The sequence below is a fragment of the Sprattus sprattus genome (assembly GCF_963457725.1).
Source record: "Sprattus sprattus genome assembly, chromosome: 7".
In the NCBI taxonomy this organism is placed as follows: Eukaryota; Metazoa; Chordata; class Actinopteri; order Clupeiformes; family Clupeidae; genus Sprattus; species Sprattus sprattus.
Genome location: NC_137926.1, coordinates 13,486,360 through 13,513,330, shown reverse-complemented (window position 1 = coordinate 13,513,330; position 26,971 = coordinate 13,486,360). Strand labels below are relative to the sequence as shown.

At 41.7% G+C, this 26,971-nt stretch overlaps 1 protein-coding gene and 1 pseudogene across 2 annotated transcripts in view; both read left to right on the top strand.

The window, feature by feature from the left end:
• Window positions 1-26,691, top strand: part of LOC308368588 (1-phosphatidylinositol 4,5-bisphosphate phosphodiesterase gamma-2-like) — an 82,293-nt pseudogene extending 55,602 nt beyond the window's left edge. The window contains exons 34-35 of the transcript in view: window positions 25,815-26,008; window positions 26,592-26,691. The product of the transcript in view is annotated as a 1-phosphatidylinositol 4,5-bisphosphate phosphodiesterase gamma-2-like (transcript). The remainder of the gene's footprint in view (window positions 1-25,814; window positions 26,009-26,591) is intronic.
• LOC308368106 (1-phosphatidylinositol 4,5-bisphosphate phosphodiesterase gamma-2-like) lies at window positions 2,759-25,752 on the top strand (the record flags this gene model as incomplete). The annotated part of the gene is made up of 31 exons (XM_080842172.1): window positions 2,759-2,945; window positions 4,737-4,886; window positions 4,977-5,070; window positions 5,314-5,361; window positions 5,484-5,568; window positions 6,473-6,556; window positions 6,787-6,830; window positions 7,107-7,179; window positions 7,492-7,593; window positions 7,761-7,879; window positions 8,155-8,240; window positions 8,479-8,596; window positions 10,755-10,923; window positions 11,684-11,779; window positions 12,092-12,184; window positions 12,463-12,635; window positions 13,116-13,316; window positions 14,791-14,910; window positions 15,497-15,677; window positions 15,893-15,961; window positions 16,322-16,425; window positions 18,101-18,197; window positions 18,325-18,328; window positions 19,666-19,832; window positions 20,519-20,615; window positions 20,935-21,138; window positions 22,065-22,231; window positions 22,542-22,653; window positions 23,426-23,593; window positions 23,853-23,941; window positions 25,747-25,752. The coding sequence occupies 31 exons, from the start codon at window positions 2,759-2,761 to the stop codon at window positions 25,750-25,752; spliced, it is 3,507 nt and encodes a 1,168-aa protein (XP_080698298.1).
• Window positions 26,692-26,971: the final 280 nt, after the last annotated feature.

The following is a 26,971-nucleotide window of genomic DNA, read 5'->3' as shown; positions in this document are numbered from 1 at the left end:
TGAGGAGCTGTTATGTTTCCTATGAAGATGTAGGCATTATGTTAAGGAACTTGTCAATTAGGAAACTGATTTTGAAACTAGATTTGTTTTTGGACTCTGTAAAGCATTTTTTGGTCTGGTTGTGAGTAGAATTTGGCGTTGGTCAATTTACTGAACTTTATGGCTGAATTGAATAAAGAATAACAAAGAGTCTGATACTCTTAATTAAAAGGTATTAACGTGTGGTTACAGAAAGCGAGTCACCCCATATATCTTAACTCCCTGTCATACTCTAAAGACAAATATTGAATTCCAACGAACACATTGCAGGTGGTTCACAGGATGTTGTACTTCCTGAACCAGTTCTGCATGTCACTTAGCCAAGTCATCACGTTCTCTCTGCAGAAGTTTCTGTTATGGTCGCTTTCTCTAGAGTTCGACTTCGCTTCTGTCAGCTTCATGGAAATGAAGCGGGAAAGGGACGGTAGATATGCAAACCAGACGTTCAATTTCCATGCAGACAGTGGAATTACATCCTGAATGGGAAATGTTTGTCTGGAAAAACGAAAAACAGTTAAAAGTGAAACCTGGTTCATTTTCCACCTGTTTCTTTCTCTATATTTTAGTGGAATCAAAGCCCACCAAAATGTATGTTTATTTATTAAACATAAAGGTGGAATATTAGACAATGAGTGTGTGGTGATTCATTTTATACTAGTGCACTTTATACTAGGGCACTTAAATAACTCCATTTAGAGTTTGAGATTACTCTCTTCTGCAAGGTGCTTGTAGCTGCCAAATCCACACCCCCAGTTGGAAATGACTAGAGAGCGACTGCAGAAGTCGCACGTCATAACCTTGCTTTAAGGTTCGGAACAAGATGCCGTAATACAATTGTGTGGATTAATTGACTTACATAGCCTACGTGACAAAAATCCAGTTGATTCCCATGCCTTGAGAGGTGGGTTATTGTCGCAGTTTTGCCTGGTCCCCGTGCGTCCCGGCGACTTTGCATAGATCGCATCTGTATTTCCGGATCTTTTATTACTGCTATTCTTATAATGCAAGTTCACTTCACTTCCTCCTTCAAAGCGAATAGAGGAACTGACCATTTGCTGTTCCGTCAAGCTTGCATTTGTAAGCGACATTATTTAGAACTAACGGACAGAAGATGGAAAACTTTGCATGAGACATTGGGTTGCAATTTCAAAGAATTGGTCGTCATATTTGGGTGAGTTTCTTCTAATGATTAAGCATTTTTTAACATGTTCTGTAAATTATGTGAAAGTACATTTAAAAATAAGTCAAAGTGTTGGCACAAGAAGATACCGTGGAACGTGAGGAGAATGTCACTGTTGGCGAAAAAGTTTCAGAATTGAATGGCATTTTACCATTACAAGTCTTACAGATTCACACTGTCACATCACTTTTTCGGGTGACAAACACAGCTTTCACGAAGCTGGAGCGCCCCGTTTTCTCTTAATATGAGTTGTCATTTCCGGCATACTGTCGGAGTTATTCTTACGTTCTTAATCTTAAGAAAGGTCTAACTCCGACAGTGTGCCGAAAATGACTGCTTAAATAACGGGGTTAAAACATACACTTGGTTTGGCTGTTGTGTTCCTTATTTTCATTAGCTCTATTCTTGATTTGTTCAAACGCGATAACCAGTTTATGCCTCGTGGACTCGCTAGTAGGCTTACAGTGGCAGGTCGACTTTTCTTGCCCTACCAGTAGAATTTGCAGGTGTGTCTTGACTTGGAGGAACAGTTTGACATCTTTGTTTATGCTCCACGGGGAAAACCCCGGCAAGGTTGAAAGGTTTCTGGAGTGCTTTGGATTTGTATGGAATTTGTACTTGTTTTAATGAATCCAACTCTTCATTCTGTGTAAGGACATCGTTGTCTCACAAGTTACCTGCCCTATCAACCTGTTTCATGGTGTCAGATTTTCTGAAAGTAGGCCCTCCTTCTGCGGTCCATATTTCACATGTTTAACTCTAATTCGGTCTCTCAGCCTCCCCTGGAAGTATTTCAACAGGTTCAGGGAGTAGGCCTACTGTTAAAATACTTTAACAAGTGGTTTCTTTGTGGTCCAAGCTTAATTCATTTGCATTTCAGGCAATGCCTAACCGGTTGGAAAACTCGAATGTGCCCCGGTGTAACTTTCAGACGCACACATTGCTGTTGCAGAAAAACTAGTTCATAATGGAGCGAGATTGTGATGATAAAAATATATTTGGTGAAAAATGTTAAAAGTGAAAGCACACATAGTTTTGTATGTTTATCTGACCCTGCGTGCACTGGCCTCCACACACAGTCTGTAGATTGGGCCCACACGGCATTTCAGAACCTCAGCTGAGACTCTGTCTCTCATGTCATCTTTCTTTCTTTCTCTTCTTCTTTCCTTTCTTTCTTTCTGTCTATGCCTCTGTCTATGTCTCTGTCACACCAAATACACACACACACTAGATCATCAACTGAGACTGTCTTCCATGCACTGGCCGCAGTCTTTCTTTCTTTGTTTCTTTCTTTCTGTGTCTCCCATGCTCTCTCTCTATCACACACACACACACACACACACACACACACACACACACACACACACACACACACACACACACACACACACACACACACACACACACACACACACACACACACTCACACACACAGACACACACACACACACTGGATCAGTGGACACTCTCTCTTTACTTCTCCTATACTGTCTCTCCCTCTACTGCAATTACCTCTTTGTTTGTACCACAGGTGCAGCGATGGCAGGCCTGGGGCAGCAGCAGGGCGAGCTGACGGAGTACAAGAAGAGCCAGGTGAAGCGTGACCTGGAGATGGGCATTGTCATGACCGTCTTCCGCCAGAAGATGGAGCGGCTCACTGTGCAGGTCATCATGGAGACCAAGCAGGTGGCGTGGACCCGCACGGCGGACAAAATCGATGGAGTCTGTGAGTTTTGCCGCCCTAAGCCATGTCACTTCACCTGTACCCCTGTTCCCAAAACTGTAGATGTGATCTGTGCTGTACACTGAAGTCTTTCTTTAACTACAGCTCCCACTCCTGGCCCTAGATCCTTGGTAGTTTTCAGCATTCTTAAACCTAATATTGATTTCCCAGAACATCACTTTTTTAGCTCTGTAGGCAAACCAAAGAAAACCCCATAATATAACCCCTGACCACAACAAATGAGTTAAGAATGATAGGACACTGCTGAATTATGTCTTATATTTGCATTTTTGTCTTTTTGTTACTGCTGAGGGAAATAGCACTTTTGCCCTGGTGATGCTGAGGCAGCATTGCACTGTGGTAGACTCAGTGGAGGATAAGAGCAGTCCTGCAGAGGTGGTGATGTGGAATTTCACTTTAGGCACCATACACTTTAACAAGTGTGTTGCTGAGAAAATTCTGAGTAATTTTGAGAATGGGTGAGAGAATACAGAATACACATGTGCATGTCACAGAGAAACCTAGTCCTATGATCATTAGTGTGTCTTTCACTCTTTTCCCCCTTTAACACTTACGCTGTCTTTTACGTTTCTCTTTATACATGGTTGTGAAGCGGCTCGTCATCCACAACATAAAATGAAGACAGACGACAGAGTTTGCAAAAATAGGGGTTTATTTTAATAAATAAATAAATTAGAAATGTTGTGGATAAACATACAAGCGCACAAAAACCCATTCTGAACATTCACATCTAGGGACCCATAAATGCTGATCTAGATGCATGAACTGGAAATTTCCACACACAGCTGCAACAATAAAAAAATGGTAGCTCACCAAAAGTATATAGCCTACCTGCACTGAACACAAAACCATCAGAAGCAAATGGTTTCTTCAGACCTCCAAGCTTATACTACACTATAAAGAGCTTACCACAAGCCAGACAAAATGCAGCCACTGAAAGTTCACAATGCAGCACAGGTCACAGAAATACATTAACTCTACACAAACCTTACAAAACTCAGAATGTCACTGGTTTTAGCTTATTGAGCAACTCTCAATCTATACCTACGAAAAAAACGAAACTATACCTACCTAGTCTTGAGTGGTGTACTTGGCTCGAGACTTTGAACGCTAAGCTCGAGAGTAGACAGCATACCACAGATAGTCAACCGCCTAACTCAGAAGCATTGCCCCACCCGGGAAAACCACCCAACACAATAAACAAAACCAACAAAATAACAAACAAGTGCTTTGATCGAAGGGCAGCACAGCCACGCAGCTGAGGCACTTTAACTCCACAAAAAAAGCTCAAAGGATCATGGAAAAGGCCCCATTTATGTTACGACCCCCACAGAGTTTGCAAAAAAAGGGGGGTTAAATCAATGATTAAATCAATTAACTTGAATTCTAGGTGATACATATATAAACGCAAAGCACAAAAAACCCACAGAGAGCACCAGCCTCAAAAGCATGGTGAGAATGCAAGGCCCCTTCTGAAGGCAATAATGCAGGCCCCCTTCTTAGGTGTGGACAATCAAGAAAATGATGCCCATGCACCACCCAAAAGCAGTTTCTCTGCCACTGCAAGGCCAGTGGGGGTGCATAGGTGCGTAACAGTATTTACTAGTAAAACGGCTTTATTCAGAGATCAGTATATAATGCATGGTAGTTTACAGTATAATGACTGTTGATTATAACCGTTGTACAGTATTCCATTGTGAGAAGTGTGTTATGATACCAGGAGACCCTTTATGTAAATCATGAATAATGGTGTCTAACCTGCCTGTGCTACAGTGGATCTGTCAGAGATTCGAGAGGTTCGACGTGGCAGAAACTCAAAGGATTTTGAGCGCTTTAAAGACTCCAAGTGCAAGCATGATGACAACACCTGCTTTACAATCTTCTATGGGTCTCAGTTTGTGCTGAATACCCTGAGTCTAGGAGGTAAATATGTGTCTGTTTGTGTGTGTGTGTGTGTTTCTCCCTGGTTCTCTGTGTATCTGTGTACTTAACGCTTGTGGTTTTTTTGTTCAGCTGACACTATGGCAGAAGCAGAAAAGTGGCTGATCGGTTTGGAACTGCTGAGAGAGGAGGCACTGGTGGCTCCCACACCAGACATTATAGAAAGGTTCATGCATCTGTGATTGTGCGCACACACATACACACCCAAACACAGGCAGGCGCACACACACACACACACACACACACACACACACACACACACACACACACACACACACACACACACACACACACACACACACACACACACACACACACACACACACACAAATACACACACACACACACACACACACGCGCGCGCGCGCCGGGAAACTCCATTCCAATTGTTTTTTTTCCCCACCTGTAGCTGGTTGAGGAAACAGATGTACTCAATTGATCAGACGAAGAGGAACAGGTATTTTTCTAGATTTCTCATTTGAAAGTAACCATCCATCAATATGACCACGCACATATATAGCATATATGATATTATAATACATTATATCACAATGCCAATGAATCATTGGTTTTTGGCAGAGTCACGCTGAAGGAACTCAAATCTCTTCTGCCGCAAGTCAACATGAAGGTCCCCGGCTCGCGATTCCTGAAGGAACGATTTGCGGTATTGATACCAATCCTCTGGTGTTGCCTCCTCTTTTCTCCTCTCATCACATGTCTTCACCTATCTGTTCTCCAGTAGGGTTTACTAGTTATAGTGTCATATATAATTTTTTACTAGCATGTTTTGTAATATTTGGAAATGCTATTCCAAAAAATTATCAGTTTAATTTCAGGATGAAATTGCTCTTCACCTAACTAAAACAAATACAAAAACAAAAACAGGGTCCATAGGGTCTGTTAAATTCGTCTTGATCCAGGGAATCCAATGGTACCTCATTTTTGAAAATCGGTCATACGGTTCAAAAGTTGCGTGTGTTACAAAAGTCCAACTTTGACCTGTTGGTGGCGCTAGAGTGGTGTAATGAGAGCCATGAAACTTGGTGTGAATGAAGAAGGGACTGTCCTTAATGAGTGTGCCAAATTTCACAAAAAGTTACCATATGGTTCTAGGGGCTGCCATTGACTCCCATGGTACTAACATAATAATAATAGGAAAGCCTACAATAACAATAGGTTACCTCCTACCGGAGGAAACCTAAATATATAGCTTGAACTGAACCTTTTTCAAGAGATTCTAACTCTTATTTGTTAACAAGTTAGATACCATCAGATAGTTTTTTAGGGCTTTCTGGCCTTTGTTCTGACAGGACCATAGAGAGCAGTCAGGAAACGAGTGGGAGAGATAGTGGCAGCAGAACTGAGAAATGACCCAGTCACTTGGTCCACCATGTGGTGTGGGAAGCTATTGTTTCTGCCGCACCTCGGACCACCCAAACAGCATTCATTTTAAAAGCAGACACACTTCTTTATTCTTTCAACAGTTTTCAACAGATCTCCAATACTGAAATTCAAACAATGTGAACTGAAATGCTTGAAAAATCAACCTTATTTGTGTTTTGTTTTAGGAAGTCGCAGCAAAGAAAGATGTTTTGGACTTTGAGCAGTTTCATCAATTCTACAATTATTTAATGTTTGAAAATCAGAAGAGTGTAAGTACAAATACAAAGATGACGTGTTTCATTTATAATGTGTGTGTGTGTGTGTGTGTGTGTGTGTGTGTGTGTGTGTGTGTGTGTGTGTGTGTGTGTGTGTGTGTGTGTGTGTGTGTGTGTGTGTGTGTGTGTGTGTGTGTTTGTGTGTGTGTGCATGTGTGTCTACATTTAAGCTTGAAATTGCTTGGCTGGACTAACTTGTCTGTGTTCATATTATGCTTTTCCAGATTCTGGATGAGTTTAAAAAGGAGTCCTGTGCATTCATTATGGGGTGAGATTTCCCCTGTTATTCATTCTTTCTTAGGGAATGCAGAATGTATTTTTAAACTGTGCAGTTTATGTTGTAATGTTGTTATGTTTCCGTGGTTGTAACTGAGATGGAAGCAAATTAAGATGTAGAATATGTTTTTTGATTGAGATGTAGTAGTAGTTGTGTGTCTGAGATATAGTACATGTGTGTTTTGAGATGTAGTTAGATACATATTTTGTGTTTGAGATTTAGTACATGTTGTTTGGTTGGGATGTAGTATGTGTTGTGTGTTTGTAGGAACACGGATAGACCAGACTCCTCAGCAGTTCTGCTCTATGATTTCCAGCGCTTCCTTCAGCACCAGCAGAAGGTGAGATCTTGCTGGGTCCTCATACCTCAGGCGCTAAGAATACTGTAGCTACCAAGGAGTAAATATGTTAGTGATGAATTCAAATGTACTTCTTGTATGTCTCAGGGATACTGTGTGTTCCACAATGTATTTACATCTAGCAGACACTTTGCATGCACCAAGCATATCTGTTGGCCCTCCTCCCTCTCTCTTTCATACACACACATACTTGTTCTCTGTCTCTTTCTCTCACAGGAGACCTGGGCGTATAACTTAAATTTCTTTCACTCACAGAAGACCTGGGCTTATAACTTAAATCTCTTTCACTCACAGGAGACCTGGGCGTATAACTTAAATCAGGTGAGGGAGCTGATGACCACTTTCATTGATGACACCATGAGGAAGACCAATGACCCAGAGTTTACTGTTGGAGAGGTACGCACCAACCCAGGGTCGATGATGTCATGATAGCTCTTTCATTTTACTGATTGCAGTCTGTGTACACTTACACGGTTTCATTCTGTCCGTTTTCTCCACTTTTTTTTCTTGTTCTTCCTCTTTCTTTCTCTCTTTCTTTCTTTCGTTCTTTTCCCCTTCATCAGTTCCTCAATTTCCTGTTCTCCAAAGAGAACTCCATCTGGGATGAGAAGTTCTCGGAAGTGAACACCCTGGATATGAACAACCCGCTATCTCACTACTGGATCAACTCCTCCCACAACACGTTAGTCTCCTCCCCCTGATCAGCCCTCACCACACATCCAAATACAGAACAGCTATGCAAGAGAATTGCCCTTTTGATGATATCCCCTGTGGCGTGTGTGTGTGTTTATGTTTGTTTGTGTGTGTGTGTGTGTGTGTGTGTATATATATACTGTATGTCTCTGTGTGTGTGTGTTTGTGTGTGTGTGTGTGTGTGTGTGTTTGTGGAAATATGTCCGTGTGTGTTAATAATGTGTCTCTGTGTGTGTGTGTGTGTGTGTCTATGTGTGATCACAGGTACCTGACTGGTGATCAGATACGTAGCGAGTCGTCCTGCGAAGCCTATGTGCGCTGCCTTAGACTGGGCTGCCGCTGCATTGAGTGTCAGTGCCCCCCCATTCCCGCTAACTTAACCTCACAGTAACAGCTGTTTTATTGTTGTTAAAATGCTGATTTTCAACTTTTCAACTTTTTTTAAGTCAAATTTTTTAAACATAGTTGCCTTTTTAAATGTTCTCTGTATGTTTCTCAGCATGTGTTCTAGCAAGGTTCTAGTGATTCCCATATAGATCTGTGGCCTTGTAGTGTTTTTATGTGATGGAAAAAATGTGTTTGTCACAGTGGACTGCTGGGATAGTCCAGACTACCCCATCATATACCATGGCTGGACGAGAACAACCAAGATCAAGTTCGAGGACGTGGTCAAGGCCATCAATGAGCATGCCTTTGTGACCTCAGAGTGAGTAGATTCCAAAAATGACCCTTTGTGCATGTGTGTGTGTCAGGGGGTAGGGTGAATGTGTGTGTATGCAGTATATGGGCCATTCTACCGAATTCGTGTAATATGCAGTCCCTCAACAATAAAAACTATTTACAAAACAATTAGGTATTTAGGCATAGATATTTAATTAGAAAATGTTATGGTCTATATAAACCCAATGCATTACATGAGATAGTGATAAGCTAAATATATACAAAATCATCATTTATAGGGTACTTTCTATTGGGAAGTAGCTGTCCCCAACCCTGACATCTAAATTTCAATGCCTTTAAATAACACTTTTCAATTTTTTCAGATTTTTTTCAATGATTTAATTTCAAAGATCTTTATGATTGGGTTGAAACAGAACTTGGAATATTTAGATTTATTGTGGGTTTAATTTTTAAATCAATTTACTGTACTCAAAAAATCATGTCCCTAGTTTTCATGTCACTACCGAAACACAAGAGTTTTAGTCCATTGGCTGAGCCTGTGCTTTAGCCACGACTCTGCATTTTTGACCATGCAGTGACACTGCATCTCTGTCCCTCATGGTTGAATGGTAAGTAGCTAAATCCCATAGTTTTTATATAAATGTGTTCCAAAGTCTGAAAATCGACGTGTAACCTTAAGAATTGTCACTACCGAAACGCATGTTTTCTTCAATTAAGTAAACCTTTTGGGGTTTCATGGAAAATCTTATGTTTGTATGTGTGTTCACCTCTTCAAAGATGTGTTTGCAAGCCGTGTGCTTGCTAGAATTCTTTATTTATGCTTAAAGTTAGCTAGAATTGTCACTACCGAAACAGTCACTACCGAAACATATGGTAGTGACCAGATGATTTCGGTAGTGACAAAATGAAATGGTAAGTAGTTCAATCCCATCATTTTTAAATAAATGTGTTGTGTGGACTAAAGGGCGGCCCAGAGCGCCTTTTGGAAGATTTTGGGAGAGAAATGAACATCCATCAGTCACTACCGAAACAGTGCAGTCACTACCGAAACAGTGCAGCACTACCGAAACACTAGATGTTTTGTAAAAAATTAAGTATATTGAGTAATCAACTAAAGTGTTATGATACTGATTGGATTAATGTATGTTAAATTTCATCAATCAACAACTCTGGAATCAATATGATCAGTATTTTGCATTTTACAAAGAAATATTGCACTTAGATTTTGATGAATTGTATAAATTGAACTTCAAAATTTGGGGAAAATTTCATTTTTATGGATTTCATTGTGAAAACCTTCAAGAAATATTTGTAAAAATACTCTCCAGAGAAGGGAAGGAAACACAATCTGAACAGGTCAATAATAATACTTTTTTACTATAGTAAATGTGATGTTTCGGTAGTGACAATTTTTGGAAGAGGAAAAACATTCCAACACATTCTGAAAATATATTATAAAAATTGACTGTTCTTTTACTAGATATATGTACTTTAGATATGGTACAATATACATACGGACAAAGTTTTGGGAATAAAACATAAAAAAATTCAAAATATTTCCGACCTGACTTTGCATCAATTCGGTAGAATGGCCCATATATCAATAATAATGTGTGTGTGTATATGTATGATGTGTGTGTGAGTTTGTGTGTCTCTTAGGATTGTACATGGAGACTCTGTTTCATTTTCTGTTGCCCTTTTGATGACAGTGTCATTTGGGTGTGTTAGGATGTTGCATTAGTGTCAAGTGAGTGATGCCAGTGGGTCAGTATGATGTTGCGGGAGTGTTAGATTAGGAAGGTTGACTCTGTTGTTTGAGTTGTGAAATGATAATACACATCTGAGCACAATCATTGAAGAATTTGGTCTTAATACTGCAAAATATGGTTTGCATCAGCTCTTGATACATTTCAATACAAACATTTGGATGAAGTGTCTCCAGTAGGTCATTTTGAAGGGCTAAAGCCAGGTCTGGCCATGTGAAGTTATATATCAGCGATTGGGTGTGGTCCAGCTAAGAGAGTTTATTGCAGCAGCTGTATTGAGTGATTGACCTGAGTGTATCACAGATGTTCTGTTGTGTGAGTGTGTTATAGGTGTGTTGTGTGAGTGTATCATAGCTCTATATTGTGTGGGTGCATTTAAGGCGTATGTAATGTAAATGGCTCTGTGACTGTGGGCAGTTACCCCGTGATCCTGTCTATCGAGGAGCACTGTAACTTGGAGAACCAGAGGCAAATGGCGTCCATCTTTAAGAGGGAGTTTGGGGACAAGCTTCTGACAGAACCGGTGGAAGAGTTAGCTGAGCAGCTGCCCTCCCCGACACAGCTCAAGGGCAAGATCATCCTTAAGGTGTGGCAAAAACATGTCTATCTATCTGTCTTCTTGTGTTTGGTTTTCCCTTTTCATGTCTTTCTCACTCCCCCTCTCTCTTCCTCCTTCTTGTACTCTTTCTATTACTTGCTTTCTCTCTCTCTCTCTCTCTCCTTCTCTCTCACCTTGCCCTTTTTCTTTTCTGTCTCTATCTTTCTCTGTCTCTCTCTCACTCTGTCTGTCTGAAACAGTGGATGTGTGCACAACTTGGCTGTGAGCCTTCAAGAGGACAGTGACATAACAGCATGTAATGAAAGTAGATACTTATGTTGTCCACCCCCCTACTAGGTCTCAAAAGGGTGCACTTCAAAAGGGTGCATGTCCAAATAGAGCTCCCTTTGATGAGGTGATGGATTCCTTCAGAAAGCATGGCATTCAGCTCCATAGTATGGGCTGTCATTTGTACCTTGTACCTTGTAAACTTGTACCAGACGGGACAGTCTAAGTGTTTACTCTCAGGACACACACACACACACACACACACACACACACACACACACACACACACACACACACACACACACACACACACACACAGACACACACACACACACACACACACACACACACACACACACACACACACACACACACACACACACACACACACACACATAAACACACACACATACACACACACACATAAACACACACACATAAACACACACACATAAACATACACACATAAATTAATTTTAATTTATATTTATATCTCTACCTGTCTGTCTGTCTGTCACAGCACAAGAAGCTGAGCTTGGATGGCACCCTGGGCAGGAAGGACATGCGTAAAGGAGAGAAGCAAGGAGACCTCCTCATCTGGGACCCTGTAGATCAGGTATATTTTAGCATAGCAAGTGCATAGGGGGTGCAAGTGGTGGGTGTGCCAGTGTATGCTCGCATCGGTGTGTTGAAACACAAAAGCTATGTTGTGTGAGTGTGTTGCAACTGATGTAAATGATTCCATGACTGTTGTAAGGTGTCTCGTGTGGAATGTGATATTTGTTAACTCACCCATTATTGTACAATGATGATACATTACCATAAGATCATCGTTAAAACACTGTAAAATGTATAATTGAGATTCTTTTTCAAATTTTGGATGTGAGATATTTCGTTACAAGCATTCATTTTGTCGTTTTTTTCTCAGAAATGGAATCGACACTTCTGCGTTATCTCAGATGACAAGCTCTACTACGCCGAAGAGTATGAGCAAGAGGAAGAAATGGGGACAATTGGCCAGGTGACAGACCCACCCCCCCACCCACCCCCCCCCCTTTGACTTTGACTACTTTATTTTTCTCCTCAGTGTTGTCCTAGGGTTGTCATATGCTCTTTCCCATCTCCTGCTTTTAATGTCTCTATATCTCACTCTCTCTTACAAACACACACATAATTCCTCAGAAGACATTAAATCTCTCTCTCTCTCTCTCTCTCTCTCTCTCTCTCTCTCTCTCTCTCTCTCTCTCTCTCTCTCTCTCTCTCTCTCTCTCTCTCTCTCTCTCTCTCTCTTCCCATCAGGCATTTGCGGACCAGCACGTCTCTGAGCCCTGGTTCCACGGGCGCATGTCTGAGGGTCGGCAGACGGCTGAGCGGCTCCTGCAGGAGTTCTGTGCCGAGTCCGGTGGGAAGGACGGGACTTTCCTTGTGCGAAAGAGCGAAGCCTTCCTCGGCGACTTCACCCTCTCTTTCTGGTACTGAACTCTTTCATTCCGAGTCTTTTCTTAAAGGTACAGTCTTAAAGTCAGCAACCTTTGTGAGCTCCAAATAAGTCCTCTGGTGTTAGTACGGTTCTGGCTCTAAATGGGAAGCTCAAATATCAATAACCTTTCGCCAGAATCATGGACTCTACCTTTACATTACTGGCAAAACTGTCATTAAAAGTTATGGTCATTAAAAGTACCGGTGTCCGAATGTCATTCTCCTCACCCTCATAGTAGTCCTTCTCATCTGTACCATTCTCCTTACTCCCGTACTGAAAACCAAACTATGAAAATCATTCTTGTTACGGAGGCACTCGTTTTGTCATCTAAATTAATTTTCTCAGAGAGACTTTGAGAGATTTAGAAACCCAGCACTGAGACACTGCCTCCAAAGAGACTGCGTTATGCACTGTGCCCTTTGTGCTCATTGCAACTGTAACTTCCACTTGGTGTGTTTGCCACCCCCTGCAGGCGAAGTGGGAGAGTGCAGCACTGCCGGATCCGCTCAGGCACTCAGGACAGCCACGTGTACTACTTCCTCACGGACAACCTGCACTTTCCCAGTGTGTACGCACTTGTAGAGCACTACAAGGACAACCCGCTCCGCTGCATGGACTTTCACCTGCGCCTCACCGATGCTGTCCCACGGCCAAACCAGCACCTGCTGCAGGGGTGAGATGCACTCATATACACACCAGCATGCACACACACACACACACATACAGACATACACACACACACATGCATTCTAGCGATTTTATCTGAAGTCTTAAAACCCTCTCTAAAATCGAGGGGTGTCCTTAAATTTACACTGTAAATATGAGCTGTGCGTTTGTGTGTATGTGCATGTGTATTGTTGTCGAGGAGCTACTGGACTGTGCAGTGTGTAATAGGGATGTGCATCTCCATACTCAGGACGATGCGATACACATCTCGATGCACTGCCAACGATCCGATACATTAAAGATACATAAAAGCAGCTCCTAATGCGATACGATACGATTCGCCCCTATTGCAGTGCGATTCGACAAGATGCGATTCAACGAGATGCGATGCAAAATAATGCAATTTTATATGATTCATAATGATTCATTTATTTGTCATACAACAAATCATTAACAAGGTCTCTGACAAGATATAACATGTATAAGTGTTCTCTGAATGTCATATTTTTTTAAAACTATACCTGGCAGTCACAACACAGTTTGCTTCATCCTACACGTGGATCAACTGCATTACACACTTAATTTAAGTTATTTGTCCTGTTTTAATGTTTTTCTTTAGGTTTTGAGTTGATCCACATGATCAGGATGAAGAAATAAAGGAGACTATAGCTGCTAGATTTCCTTTTCCAATTTAAGGAAGACACTGGTAAATTCAAGTAATCTTCCTCCATCATAACCGCTGCTATTATCATAATAAATATCATGTCCTTGGTGCCGTGGTCTTCCAAGAAAGCCAGATCTATGAAACGTGCATCAAGTGCCAGTGTTGTCTGAAAGTGTTCATTGATTGAAAGTTCATGAACTCGTTCATAATTTTGGTGAACGTGAACTGGCCTAATGAACGATACTGCGGACTTTCTGGTGTCTGTGAACGGCACGTTCACTATTTTTTTATTTCGTTCAATAAGGTGCTAGACTTCCAGGCGAAAAACACCGTTAAGACTCCCTTATCCCACTGTCTTTGCCTGTGAGAGCGCCCAATTAGCATAGAGGCCGAGAGCGGTATTGCAGACAGATAGAGCTTTTAGAAAAAGTATAGACTTCACGAGAAGCGGCCATTGACAGCGGTGAGAGCACGTTTAAGAAACAGTAAAAGAGGTGGAATCTATCTCAATATAAAATTATTGGTCTTGTTTTGAGATTATACCGATACAAAAATGTTAGAAACGATGCATCGCGATTCATCCCACATTGTATCCGGTGCACACTTTTTTGATCCGGGCCATCGCATCGTGAGCTTTTATGCCGGTGCATCGATGTGAACCGGTGAATCTTCCCATCCCTAGTGTGTAAACTTCATACCCTGACACTTAAAGACTGATGCTAGCCTCCACAGGTATAAGTGTCACGCCTTTCCGCTCTCCCTCCCATGCCTGAACGGCAGACTCCACTCCAGTCTCACTCTTACGGGTGTGTTTCAGGTGGTTCTACGATAACCTGAGCCGGGGAGAGGCTGAGGATTCCCTGATGAGGATCCCGCGGGATGGAGCCTTCCTCATACGCCAGAGAGAAGAACCCGACTCCTACGCCATCACCTTCAGGTATCACCTTCACGCATTTCTCACTGATCACCTACAGGCACATCTCACTGATCACAGTCCTGACCATGTCAGATCAGGGAAGTTCAGGTTAATTTAGAAAAAAAACATCCAGTGCCACTGTTTTCATGATCCACACATTCATTATGGCAGCTGACTTTAGACAGAAGCTCCAGCTTTATGCCCATTGTTATTATAATATATATTATAATATAGTTATATTATATTCTCTGCTCATGGACTCTGATGAACACTGAGGGACATTCACTTTTCTTGAAAATCCACCCACCACTTATGATGTGAGAGGGGAGCGAGCTTATAGTTATCATCTGTCAAAATGTGTGCAGTGGCAATATGATTTAATTGAGTACTATGCCGTCCAATACGATTACTAAAATAAAAATGTTCTTATGTAAAATCGTATTTATTGTTACACTAGGTCTCTATTGCTCGTAGCTTGATTGTTCTCTCCTTTGTACGTCGCTTTGGATAAAAGCGTCTGCTAAATGACTAAATGTAAATGTAAATGGAACATTTTATGGTGAACGATGTAAAGTGATGAAGTGTGTGTGTGTGTGTGTGTCATTAGGGGGGATGGTAAGGTGAAGCACTGCCGTATCACGAAAGAGGGCTCTGTGTACGTGCTGGGCTCCTCCTCTGAGTTTGAGAGCCTAGTGGAGCTGGTGGACTACTTCCGGAAGTTTCCTCTGTACCGCAAGATCAAACTTCGCTACCCGGTGACCCGAGAGATGGTGGAGAGATTCAGCAAGGTGATGGGGACAGATATGATAGATCATGGGGAGGGCGGAAGAGAGAGAGAGAGAGAATCAGAGAAAGCAAGATAAGACTGTGAAAGAGAGAGGGAAAAGAAGACACACAGAGATAAAGGATGAGAGGATAGATCGAATAAAGGGTAATTAAGTGTAAAATGTATAAAAATACAGCACTCATTCCAGGCATAAATTAGTCTTTTTTTCACATGCAGGAGCGGGACTGTGGTTCAATTTACGATATGAAGATGTACGTGGAGCCAAATGAAATCGAGCCTGCAATGGTAAGCAAGGCAAACAATTATTTCAATTGACAGTGATATACTCTACCTACTATAGGGGGATTCCACTTTTGGAGTAGAGCCCTAAAGGGAGCTAATGTATAAAAACAGTTGATGCTGTATACTGCTATATATCTAGCCTACTATTAGTCCTGATACCACTGGCATGTAAAGGTATAGCTGTGCACATAATTGTTGATGATGATAATGATGATGATGGTGATGATGATGATAATGATGATGATGATGACTATGATGATGATGATGATGGAAGGATGGATTGATCATGATGTTGATGATGATGGTGGATGATGGTTGATGGATGTTGATTGACTGGTGACTGGTGTCCTTCCTCAGCCCCAGAGCACAGTGAAAGCCCTGTATGATTACAGAGCCACCAGGGCTGATGAGCTCACCTTCTGCAAAGGAGCTCTGATCCATAATGTGATCAAAGATCCCCAAGGATGGTAAGAATCAAGCATATTTTGGATTTGACATCTAGTCTTATCCCTTACAATACAAAGAAAAGTATCACGGTTCTTTGAACATCTGAGCCAGGGAAAAGTCTCCATTGGGCAGCATCCCTCCAGTGGGGTTCATTTGTTTTGCCACCTTTTAAGACTTTAAGACAAAAAGTGGGAAGAAGATGCCGAATTGGCTAGAAAAATGGAAATTCAGGAAATACAATGTTTGTACAATAGAGGGTGGATGAGGCCGAATTTTTCTGTATGATCCCGGCCCGCGTCCAACAGAGTAGTGTCCAAGCCCAGCCCGAGACCGACAGCAATTCAAATATTTTGTCCGAAACCCATCCCGAGCCCGACGGAGTCAATTTCTCAACTAATACTAATGACACATTTATGTAAGTTTTTGACGAATAGCCTGCCTTTATTAAACTTGGGCATCAACAGATACAAGCGTTGTTAAATGCACAAGCGCGCACAAGAGGGCCAATAAGCATATAAAAATGTAATTATTCACATTGCAAGAACAGAATGAAATAGCCTACACATTACACATGCCAGGCATCTGCTATGCCTAAATAAAACTCACGTCATATGCTACACCTGAGGAGGCACAACAAACAAGTCTTACCATTGAAGATCTTTTTTTTTTCTTGAAAACTTTAAGTGCACGGCAACATTCTTTATAAAGCTATCTACATAGTCCAACCATCGAGGTTTAATCCATGTTTTTATGGAGAAAGAGGATGGCAGAAACCATATTTCATTAAAACGTCACACTTCTTACATTGGCCGTATCTAACAGCCTTATTCTAATCCGCATCGACTGCTAAGCAGAAATATCTCCATAGAGAAGATTTCCCTTCGTTTAGTATCATTTAAAACTCTCCAGATGACCGTTTGTTTTTAACTACCTCCATGATGCCTGTAATCAAGTTGTCACAGCTAGAACATAAACAAATTCCCGCCACAGGAAGAAGGCTGTTTTCGTCAGTGTTGTGCAAGTTCACACCTCTCATGAACTAGTACAAAGTTCAGTTCATACAAGTAAACATGAATAGTTCACAATTTAATTTGAGTCGAGTCGAGTGAGTTGGTTTAGGTTAGGCTACATCGCGGAAATTATACGGCTAGGCCTAATGTGCAACGACATGGTGCAAGCATTCGATTTAGACAGCATTACTCCTCAGAAGAAGGAAAATGTTCCATTCCGTTTTAGCTAGACCTCAGTGGCACCGGACCTCAAATAATATGAACGTGTTCACCGTTCAAATTCATTATTTGTCATTAAGTTGCGCTCAGTTCATCATTCTCATAAAAATGAACGTGTTCAAGGAAAGCGTTCTTTTGAACTCGTTCATGCACAACACTGCACAACACTGATTATCCTAAATGTGATTTATGTTATTCTCAAAAACAAACTTCTGCATTATGTGAGGCAGAGACGTTGACTTCACTACTTATTATGATATGTTAAATATGGTATGTTCAATGCCTTATCGCGCTGATGTGTCCAAATCCGACACAAGCCCGAGTGTAATTTCTTCGTGTTCCGACGGGCTCGGGTCGGGTGTCCATCCTCTAATGTACAACCACCCAGATGTTATGATGGTAATTGTGGGGAAACCAGAGCAGAATGCTCCATAGGCCAATGTTGTCTCTTGTTCGTCCCCTGTAGGTGGAAAGGAGACTACGGGGGAAAGATCCAGCTGTTCTTCCCTGCCAACTATGTGGAGGAGGTGACAAGTAATACCAAGCCTGAATTCCGTGACCAAGTAAGATACATCAACTATCTACAAAAGTTCAGTTTTTTTTCCCACTCTTAGATTTTGACGTGCTAAACCGGTGTTGACACACAGAGGTGCACACTGTTATCTTTTGTCTAGGCTCTCATATTTACAGGAAGGTGCTCAGAACTGTTTCTGTGTGACCTTGTGTAGTATTTGCATTTACTTATCTGTGTGTGTCATCTTTGTGTGTTATCTGTGTGTGTGTGTGTGTGTGTGTGTGCACCTCACAGGCGATGGAGGATAACCCGCTGGGTGACTTGTGCATGGGGCTGGTGGACCTCTCCAGGTGCAATGTCTGTGGGTATCTCTCTTTTCATCTAAACATGTGCTACAATATGCTGTGTACCTTTCCCATTCACATACAACATGACCCGCATGCGCACACACACACCCATGCACACGCATTTTAAAATGTTAACCTGGTTGAGAATTTGTTTGCCTAATTTGACAGTCCTACCAAAAGATAGCGTTGCTGCGGTTACGGTGTGTAAACAATCATCGCAATCGTTATACATTTACAAAGAATATAAGCATAGTTAACAACTATCATTATACATTAGCATTTCCATGGCCCATAAGCTTGACAGATCATACAACATAGGATGCTGTAATGCTGGTGCCCCATTCTGTCCGCCATTTTTTTCCTCTCCATTATTGTAGTAGCAGTAGTAGTGCAACACCTATGTGGGGGCAACTTGAGACAGTTGAAGCTGAAACTACGCAATAATGTAAAGGCGACTTAAGGGCCCTCTTGCAGGATGAGTTAGCTTTGATCATGACTACACAATACACGCAATTACCCCCCCCCACCCTCTAAACCTAAACGTACTCACACACACAGCACGCTTTTTTAATGCTTCCTCTCTGCTGCAAACACCAGACATGCTGTCCAAGCATAGCATGCTGTCCACACATATATCTGCAGACACAAATAATGTGCTGTACACACTTAGCGCAAGGGTCCGGTGTTTATGCACGGGCATTTATCTGTTTGTATAGGAGAGCTGAGTAGGGCCCTGGTCCATTTATCCTCTCTGCAGTCTATTCCAAACACTCAGCATGCTATTTACATTTGCAGATGAAAACACCAGAGCACTGGTACATTCTGCACTCACCCGTCTCTATCTCTCTCTCTCTCCCTTCTCTCTCTGTCTCTCCATGGACTTTATCTGGTTCCCTTCATATCTATTTCTCTCTTTCTCTCACTTGCTCTCCTTTGCTCTTTTGTTTTCCTTGTGTTATCATCTTGCTTGTCTTTCATCTTTATTTTTTACCCCTGTCTTTTCAACCCCACTCTCCTCCACCTCCTCTCCTCTCCTCAGATGAACTTCATCTGGCTTCAAGTGTTTTCCCTTCCATTCATACTCTCTATCCCTCTCTTTCCCCTCATCCTTCTCTCTCTCTCATGTTATCATCTTCATTGTCTCTCATCTGGTCTTTCTTCTGTCCATAGTGAGGTCGTCTAAGAACGGTATGAGCAATGTGTTGAGCGTGTCACTGAATGATGAGCAGGAGGGCAGTCAGCAGTACGACTTTGCCACTGAGACTGTGGAGGAGCTGTTTGAATGGTATCAGGTGGCATGGCATATCACTCAGCACAAGATCAACAAAGATTATGAGGTAAGTTACACAGACTATATATATACACACATACACATACATGCATACAAATAAATATATACCTTACAAATGTTTTAGGCACTTGCTGTAATGTGAGAATGCTTTGAAAAATAATGACATGAATAGTTTTTACTTTATACAAAGTGCAGTAAACAAACAAAACAAAAAAACAATATCAAACAACAACATGGTGCTCCTCATGTTGCCTGTAAAAACTGCATGAATTTGAGGTACTCAGATTTTTTCAGGCATTTTCAAGAACTTGCCACAGTTTTGTAGTAGTTTTACTTTATGTGATCTCTAGTAACACTGGTTTTTTACAGTTTTGAGCTGATGGCCTTTTGTTTTTCAATCTTCAATGTGGTCTGTTAATTTGTTACTTTCTTGCTTCAACAAACAAATTGTCTTACTGGACTCTTCACTATTTTCAAAAAAGAGTGTCTAAAAGTCTAAAATATGATATTTCGTTTTGACACATTAATTCTAATAAGGATAGAAAATAATTGTCTAAGACAAATGTTTTGTGAAACAGCTAAAGTGTTGAAAACTTGTGTACAGTACTGTGTACAAACCTACATGTAGACACACACACACACAAACACACACACTCTCTCACACACACACACACACACACACACACACACACACACACACACACTTACGTGAGTTTCTGGTCGTAGATCCAGCAGAAGAAAGAGATCGAGACCAAAGACGTGGTGGCCATCGAGATGTCTGACCTAGTGGTCTACTGTCAGCCACGCAGCAAAGACAAGGACCGCTTTGGTGAGAAAAAAGGCGACTCCTACACAACTGACACAAACACACACACAACACACACACACTAACACTTACTTACACTGCTTGATTGCAATCATGTTTCATTTAACACATACCATTTTTCTGTTTTTCGTTAAACGTGGATAATCAGGCATCCTTCTCATAAGACAGGTTTCATCACGTGTATTATCCTGTGAAATGGTGGTCATTTTTGGACATTATCTCTGCAGCGTCACAGCATTGACCATTTGCGCAAGCCTTAGCACAGCTATGACCCCCAGTCTGGTCACAGTAACTCTCTAGTCTCTGCTCTCCTCGTCTCCAGTGAGGTATACATTTACGGAGATCCGCTCGTTCGTGGAGAACAAGATTCCTTCCAAGAGCAAGTCCAAGGAGTTCCTCAAGTACAACTGCAAAGCCCTGAGCCGCATCTACCCCAAAGGCCAGCGCATGGACTCATCCAACTATGACCCCTACCCGCTGTGGCTATGCGGCTGCCACATGGTCTCGCTCAACTTCCAGACCGCAGGTAAGGCCCTCTGTAGTCTCATGGAGCCAGACAGGTCATATGCCTGGAGAAGACTATATAGGAATTTGGTCCAGACATTTGCTGACTCCAGTTCAAACTCTGGAGCAGTGATGCAGATTGTATCAGTGCCCCAAAATCACATTCATTCATTTAGTGAATTATTTTAACACCAAGCAATGTACAGTACATTATAGATATACATTCACAGTTCAAATTTAAGTCTGTTATTGTCATATGCACAGCACAAACAAAGAGTCAGACTGGGAGCTAAAATCATTAAGACAAGACACTGCACAGCAACCTAGCATAACATAACATATAAGTACTCTGAACATAAATTAAGCATATGGTAAACATATAATAAACTAAATATACAAAAGAAACATACAATACAATACACTAAACATATAATAAACCTATACTAACCTAATACACCTAAAGACTAGTCAAGTGTGTCAGTATGTGTGTTGCCTGGGAATTAACCCATGATCTTGGTGATGTTAGAACCTTCCTCTACCAGTTACTCAAACACCTCTGTGGGTGTGAACGTGTGTCCTTAAGTAGGTCACTGTGCTCTGACGTCTGAGTCCTTGTCAGACTAAAGACAGGTTCGTTGTTTGATGGTGGGAGTGGGATTTCTTAAAGTGAGTCACAAAGCACAGTGGACTCACTGAGTTTAACCGTTATGGGGCATTGCACAAGCAGAAAAAAATCCCCCTCTCTATCCACATACACCTGTGTATTTTTCATTCTTTGAACAGACAGCCACCTATCACTGTTTTGTCCATGAAGTCTTTGCTCTGACTGCCGCATATAGTTAGTTTGCTGATTTGCGAGGAGTTAAATTGTTAGTCCAGTCCATTCAAGATTCAAAACCAAATCTTGTTGGTTGTTGTTCCAATGGTGTCTTCTGTGTTTGCCATCAGTTTTGACTCAATGCCTGCCTTCCTCCTCAGATAAGTACACGCAGCTTAACAGCGCCCTCTTCAGTTTGAACGGGCACACTGGCTATGTACTACAGCCAGAAATGATGAGGGCGGAGGACTACGACCCCCAGCACAAAACCGAAGTGAAGTTCACTATCACAGTGCGGGTGAGAATGCCCAGACCTCATCATTATACATTACTACAGCTCACCCGAACGTGTGTTGTGTGTGTGTGTGTGTGTGTGTGAGTGTGATGATACACCAGCCAGCCCCATGTCACAAAGGTTTGAACGTTGGAGTTGGTTTTGTACAGTTGCACACAATGAACCGTTTTAGTCTATTTATTGTCCTGAAGGCGTAATTTGGTCTTCAGCCATATCTATAACGGTAATAGACCATTTAAGTTATTAAAAAAAGTTGTAGTACAATAGACAAGTGACAAAAAAACCTCCAAGATGCTCCGATCCGTCTCCACAGGTGATTGCTGCCAGACATCTGCCCAAGCTAGGGCGCAGCATCGTCAGCCCCTTCGTGGAGATCGAGCTGTGCGGCCAGACAGACGAGAGCAAGTTCAAGACTACTGTCTGCCGTGAGTTGAGTTGGGATGTGGAGCTGCTTTACTGTCATTCAGTTTTGTGGTTGCAATGGTTACCCGGGCCATTAATAACTGAAAATTCCACTATTTAAGTTGACTAACTAACTTTTGATGTGTTTACATATTTTATTTTGATGAATAGTTGTGCAAGCTTTGTGTATACCTTTCTGCTATTGCTAATGGTTTTCAACTACTTTTCTTTTGTAGTCGAATCTTTGCAATCCATTTAGATATCCAAGACTGTATGAACGGTGAGACTAAGAGAGAGACAGACAGACAGCAATTGCAGGAATACAATAATTCTCAAAGTTTGGAAAGATTTAACTACAGAAATGTGTGTACTTTTTGGAAACATGCCTAGGATTTGCTGTGGTTCACTGCAGTTATCCGTTGCTGGGGTTCACTGTTAAATGTCAGTTATCCATAGCTTGGGTTCACTGTTAAATGTCAGTTCTTCATTGTCAATGTTGACCTGGCATAACCTCTAGTTTAATGTGCCTTGATGTAACTGTTCTAGTGTTGCTGTGTACTATACACAGGTAGTTGTAATATTGTCACATACTGGCATTAATAATAATGGGCCAAAGAAAGAAAAGATCAAAGGTGCAGATGCTCCTTCAACCCTGTTGCTTTTGTTTCTTCAACTTGTTTGCATGTTGTTTGCTGTTTGTCTAACCCCCTGTATTGCTTGTATTTGGTTTACTGTTGGTCTAACCCCCGGTGTTGATTGTGTGTTGTTTATGCTGGTGTGTGATGTGCTCTCCAGATGATAATGGACTGAGCCCAGTGTGGCCCGCCCCTCCTGACCTCATCACCTTCACCGTCCACGACCCGGAGCTCACCTTCCTGCGCTTTGTGGTGAATGAGGAGGACATGTTCTCCGACCCCAACTTCCTGGCCCAGGCCACATTCCCCGTCAAAGGAATCCGCTCAGGTAGGCCTCATCCACACACTTCACTTGCATATACAGGGGATGCGTAAGCAAACAAAGTCAAGTGTTCTGCTAGACATCACATACACAGTATACAGCATGACCAATACATTCACCACAAAGCAAGTACACACACATGCGCTCACACTTACTTTGGCATGTACAGAAAACACACCTCCACATAGACACACACATGCCCCTGCACACACAGTTGCCAGTGTGTTAACGTCCAGCAAAGGCAAACTGCATGATGTGTTTCCAGGCTACCGCTCAGTTCCTCTGAAGAACGGCTTTAACGAGGCCATAGAATTGGCAAGTCTGTTGGTGTACGTTGATATCCAGCTGGTGGAGGTGAGTGTCTCACCACACACGCACGCACGCACACACACACACACACACACACACACACACACACACACACACACACACACACACACACACACACACACACACACACACACACACACATAACAGTTGAATGTGGCTAGTTTTGTTAGACACCCAATGGTATGATGTTAGAACAATGGGCCTCATTCTCGATCATTTTCTGAAGTTTCTTTTGAAATGTTTCTTACGGATTTCGGAAAAACAACGTAAGGAAAAGACCTCCGCTTGAAAATGTGTTCATAAGTTTTCTGAGCTGTGCTCCCCCGGAAGAGGTTTCTTAAAGCAGCACAACGGATCAATAGCTATTCGCTAACGGTATGCTAGCAGCTAAAACTAACGAAATCTCTTGAAATGTGCTGATTTTGACATTATGACAAACTAGTTACTCAACGACTGTACTAACACAGTCAAACATCAAGCAAGTGCAACACAAGACAAAGCAAGACGGCAAATAAGCTACTTACTAGTTTGGCAGAATGTAAACAAGTCGGGCTGCCACAGGCAAAACTACAGAACGAAGTTATATGCCTATGGACCCTGGTATGGCAATGGCACGGAGGCGATTCTCCATATTAAAAGTCATTGTAGCGCCCCCATTTTTTTCAAGCTGTTTTTTTTAAGGTAAAACTGCGTATCCTAACCCTAATCCTAAAGTATAATTGTTGCATAGTGTTACTTTAAGTTATAAGCATGTGCACCTGGATTTGCATACATATTCCCCCCGCCAGCTCCTTATAAGGGCATGCAACAGCAGTAAAGTGTTTAGACGGAATTGGCCGAGTCTACGCGAAAGCAGCGCAGTCATTTTTCTAAATCTCTTTCTGTCTGCAATACCGCTCTCGGCCTCTATGCAATTAGACGCTATCACTCTTGCCAGGCAAAGACAGTAGAAGAAAGCACACGCAGCGATTGACTGGTTATGCAACACTGGATACAGGACTGTAAATGGTGTGTTTTGCGCCTTGAAGTCTCTAGAAATGTGGCAACTTATTGAACAAAATTGAAAAGAGTTCACAGTATCGTTCATCAGGCAGTAATACAATACGTTCAGTTCACGTTGACCAAAATTATGAACGACTTCATGAACTTTCGTTCAATGAACGCGTTCAACACTGCAAATGAAAATAGTCTGGATTGCTGTACTTGCACAGACGGCAGTGCCAGACGACGCTCACTAGACTAGCGTAGCACTCTGGTCTAGTCCTTCAATTTATTTTATGACATCAAGATGCCTCGTTGAATCATGACTATTAATGTGACCGTAATTGTTAATGATACAAATATTCTCATATTTATTAATATTATAATTATTTAAATCTGATGATGTCTGTATAGTTGATGTGTAAGCAATCACCAACGATTTCTCACAAATTCAGCATTAACACTTTTAAAACACTTTCTTAAATGCAATACCTCATGGGGCCATCTTGTGTTTTTTTAAGGAATCACATTTGAGAAAACTCCGGCCGATTTACGATTGCTATTTCGCGTTCTCAAAGTCTTCTGAAGTTCAGAAGATATCCCAGATGAGAAAACATTCGAATATGGCAAATATTGTCCTAAATCCACCGGAAGAGTGAGATATTCCTTTTAAAAATCTTCTCAACTGAATTTGAGAATGAGGCCCAATGAATGTAAAATAACCACAGAGATCAACTGCAATCTTTTTTTTTTTAAGTAAGAAAATATTAAGGGCATATAATATAATCCCACAGACATAAGTATGTGTTTATAAACGTGTCAGTATATGCCAGTGTGTATCTTCTCAGCTTTGAAGGTACATTTGTGAAGCTTTACATATGAACATAGTTACTGTTTATCGTTGTGGTCCCTTTAGAAAGCAGAGGAAGAGCTTTACTCGTCCTCCAACCAGTTGCGCAAGAGGCAGACGGAGCTAAGCGACGAGCTCTTCCTGTATGACACGCACACCAACCTGCAGCGCTCAGCCCCCCAGCGCCGTGACGATATCATCCGGGAGATCGGCACCAACGAGAGGCAGCTGCTGAAGATCCAGGACACTTGCAAACAGAAGTGAGTCGTCACAGAGGGTACAGAACCGGAGCAAAACCTCCATCACAGCTGTAGATGTGATTAGCGTGAGCAGTGTCAGAGATGTGGAACTGTTAAAGGGTCAGGAAGTAAAGTAAACTGCTTCCTCAGTATTTTTGCTAGTTGTTTTACTGTCTTTAAAGGAACCATATGTAACTTTTCTTGTCAAAGTCAAAACACTTTAAAGACCAAACTAAATAGTGCCACTCTAAGGGAACAAAGAAAACATTATCCATCCAGAAAATGTTCCATCTATGCATCCTTAATTTGCCTCAGAGTTTTACATGTGTCAGACACCCTTCTTTTGACAATAAAAACAAATTGCCCCTTTAGCACAGCCTCAGCCCATGGCACCTCAAGGCTCATACTGTCCCATACAACATGTTGAACACAAAATAATATGTATATATATATATATATATGCGTGTGATGTGTATATGTAGATTATATAAATGTATTATATGTATTATGAGTACAGGACATGCAGAAATAATTACAGCACAAATAGTTCATACTGCTTAATATATTTTGAGAGCTTCAGTCACGTCATCCTCTCTCCCTACAGAATTAAAGAGAAGAAAATCAACAACAGCAAGTTCTACTCCTGAGAGAACGCCAAGCCTCCTGTTGCTCTCTCCGGAACACACACAAACACTCACAAAACATTGCATGTATAACAGGGTACATGTATGAGCTGTTTTGAGGAAGAAGAAACAAGTCAATGTTTGAGCCAAATGCAGAAAACTGTGTCAATTCACTCCAGCCACAAAATGTTCTTTGACATTTTTTTTTCAAGAACCCGCCATCTGGTATGTACCTGCCACCAAACTTGTGTTACACACAACTGTTCACTACTCAGGTCGTTTAATGTAATACTCTGCAGATCTGACTGCACTCATCAGACGTTATTTTGATGAGCTCTGATGTCAGCCAACAGTTACATTT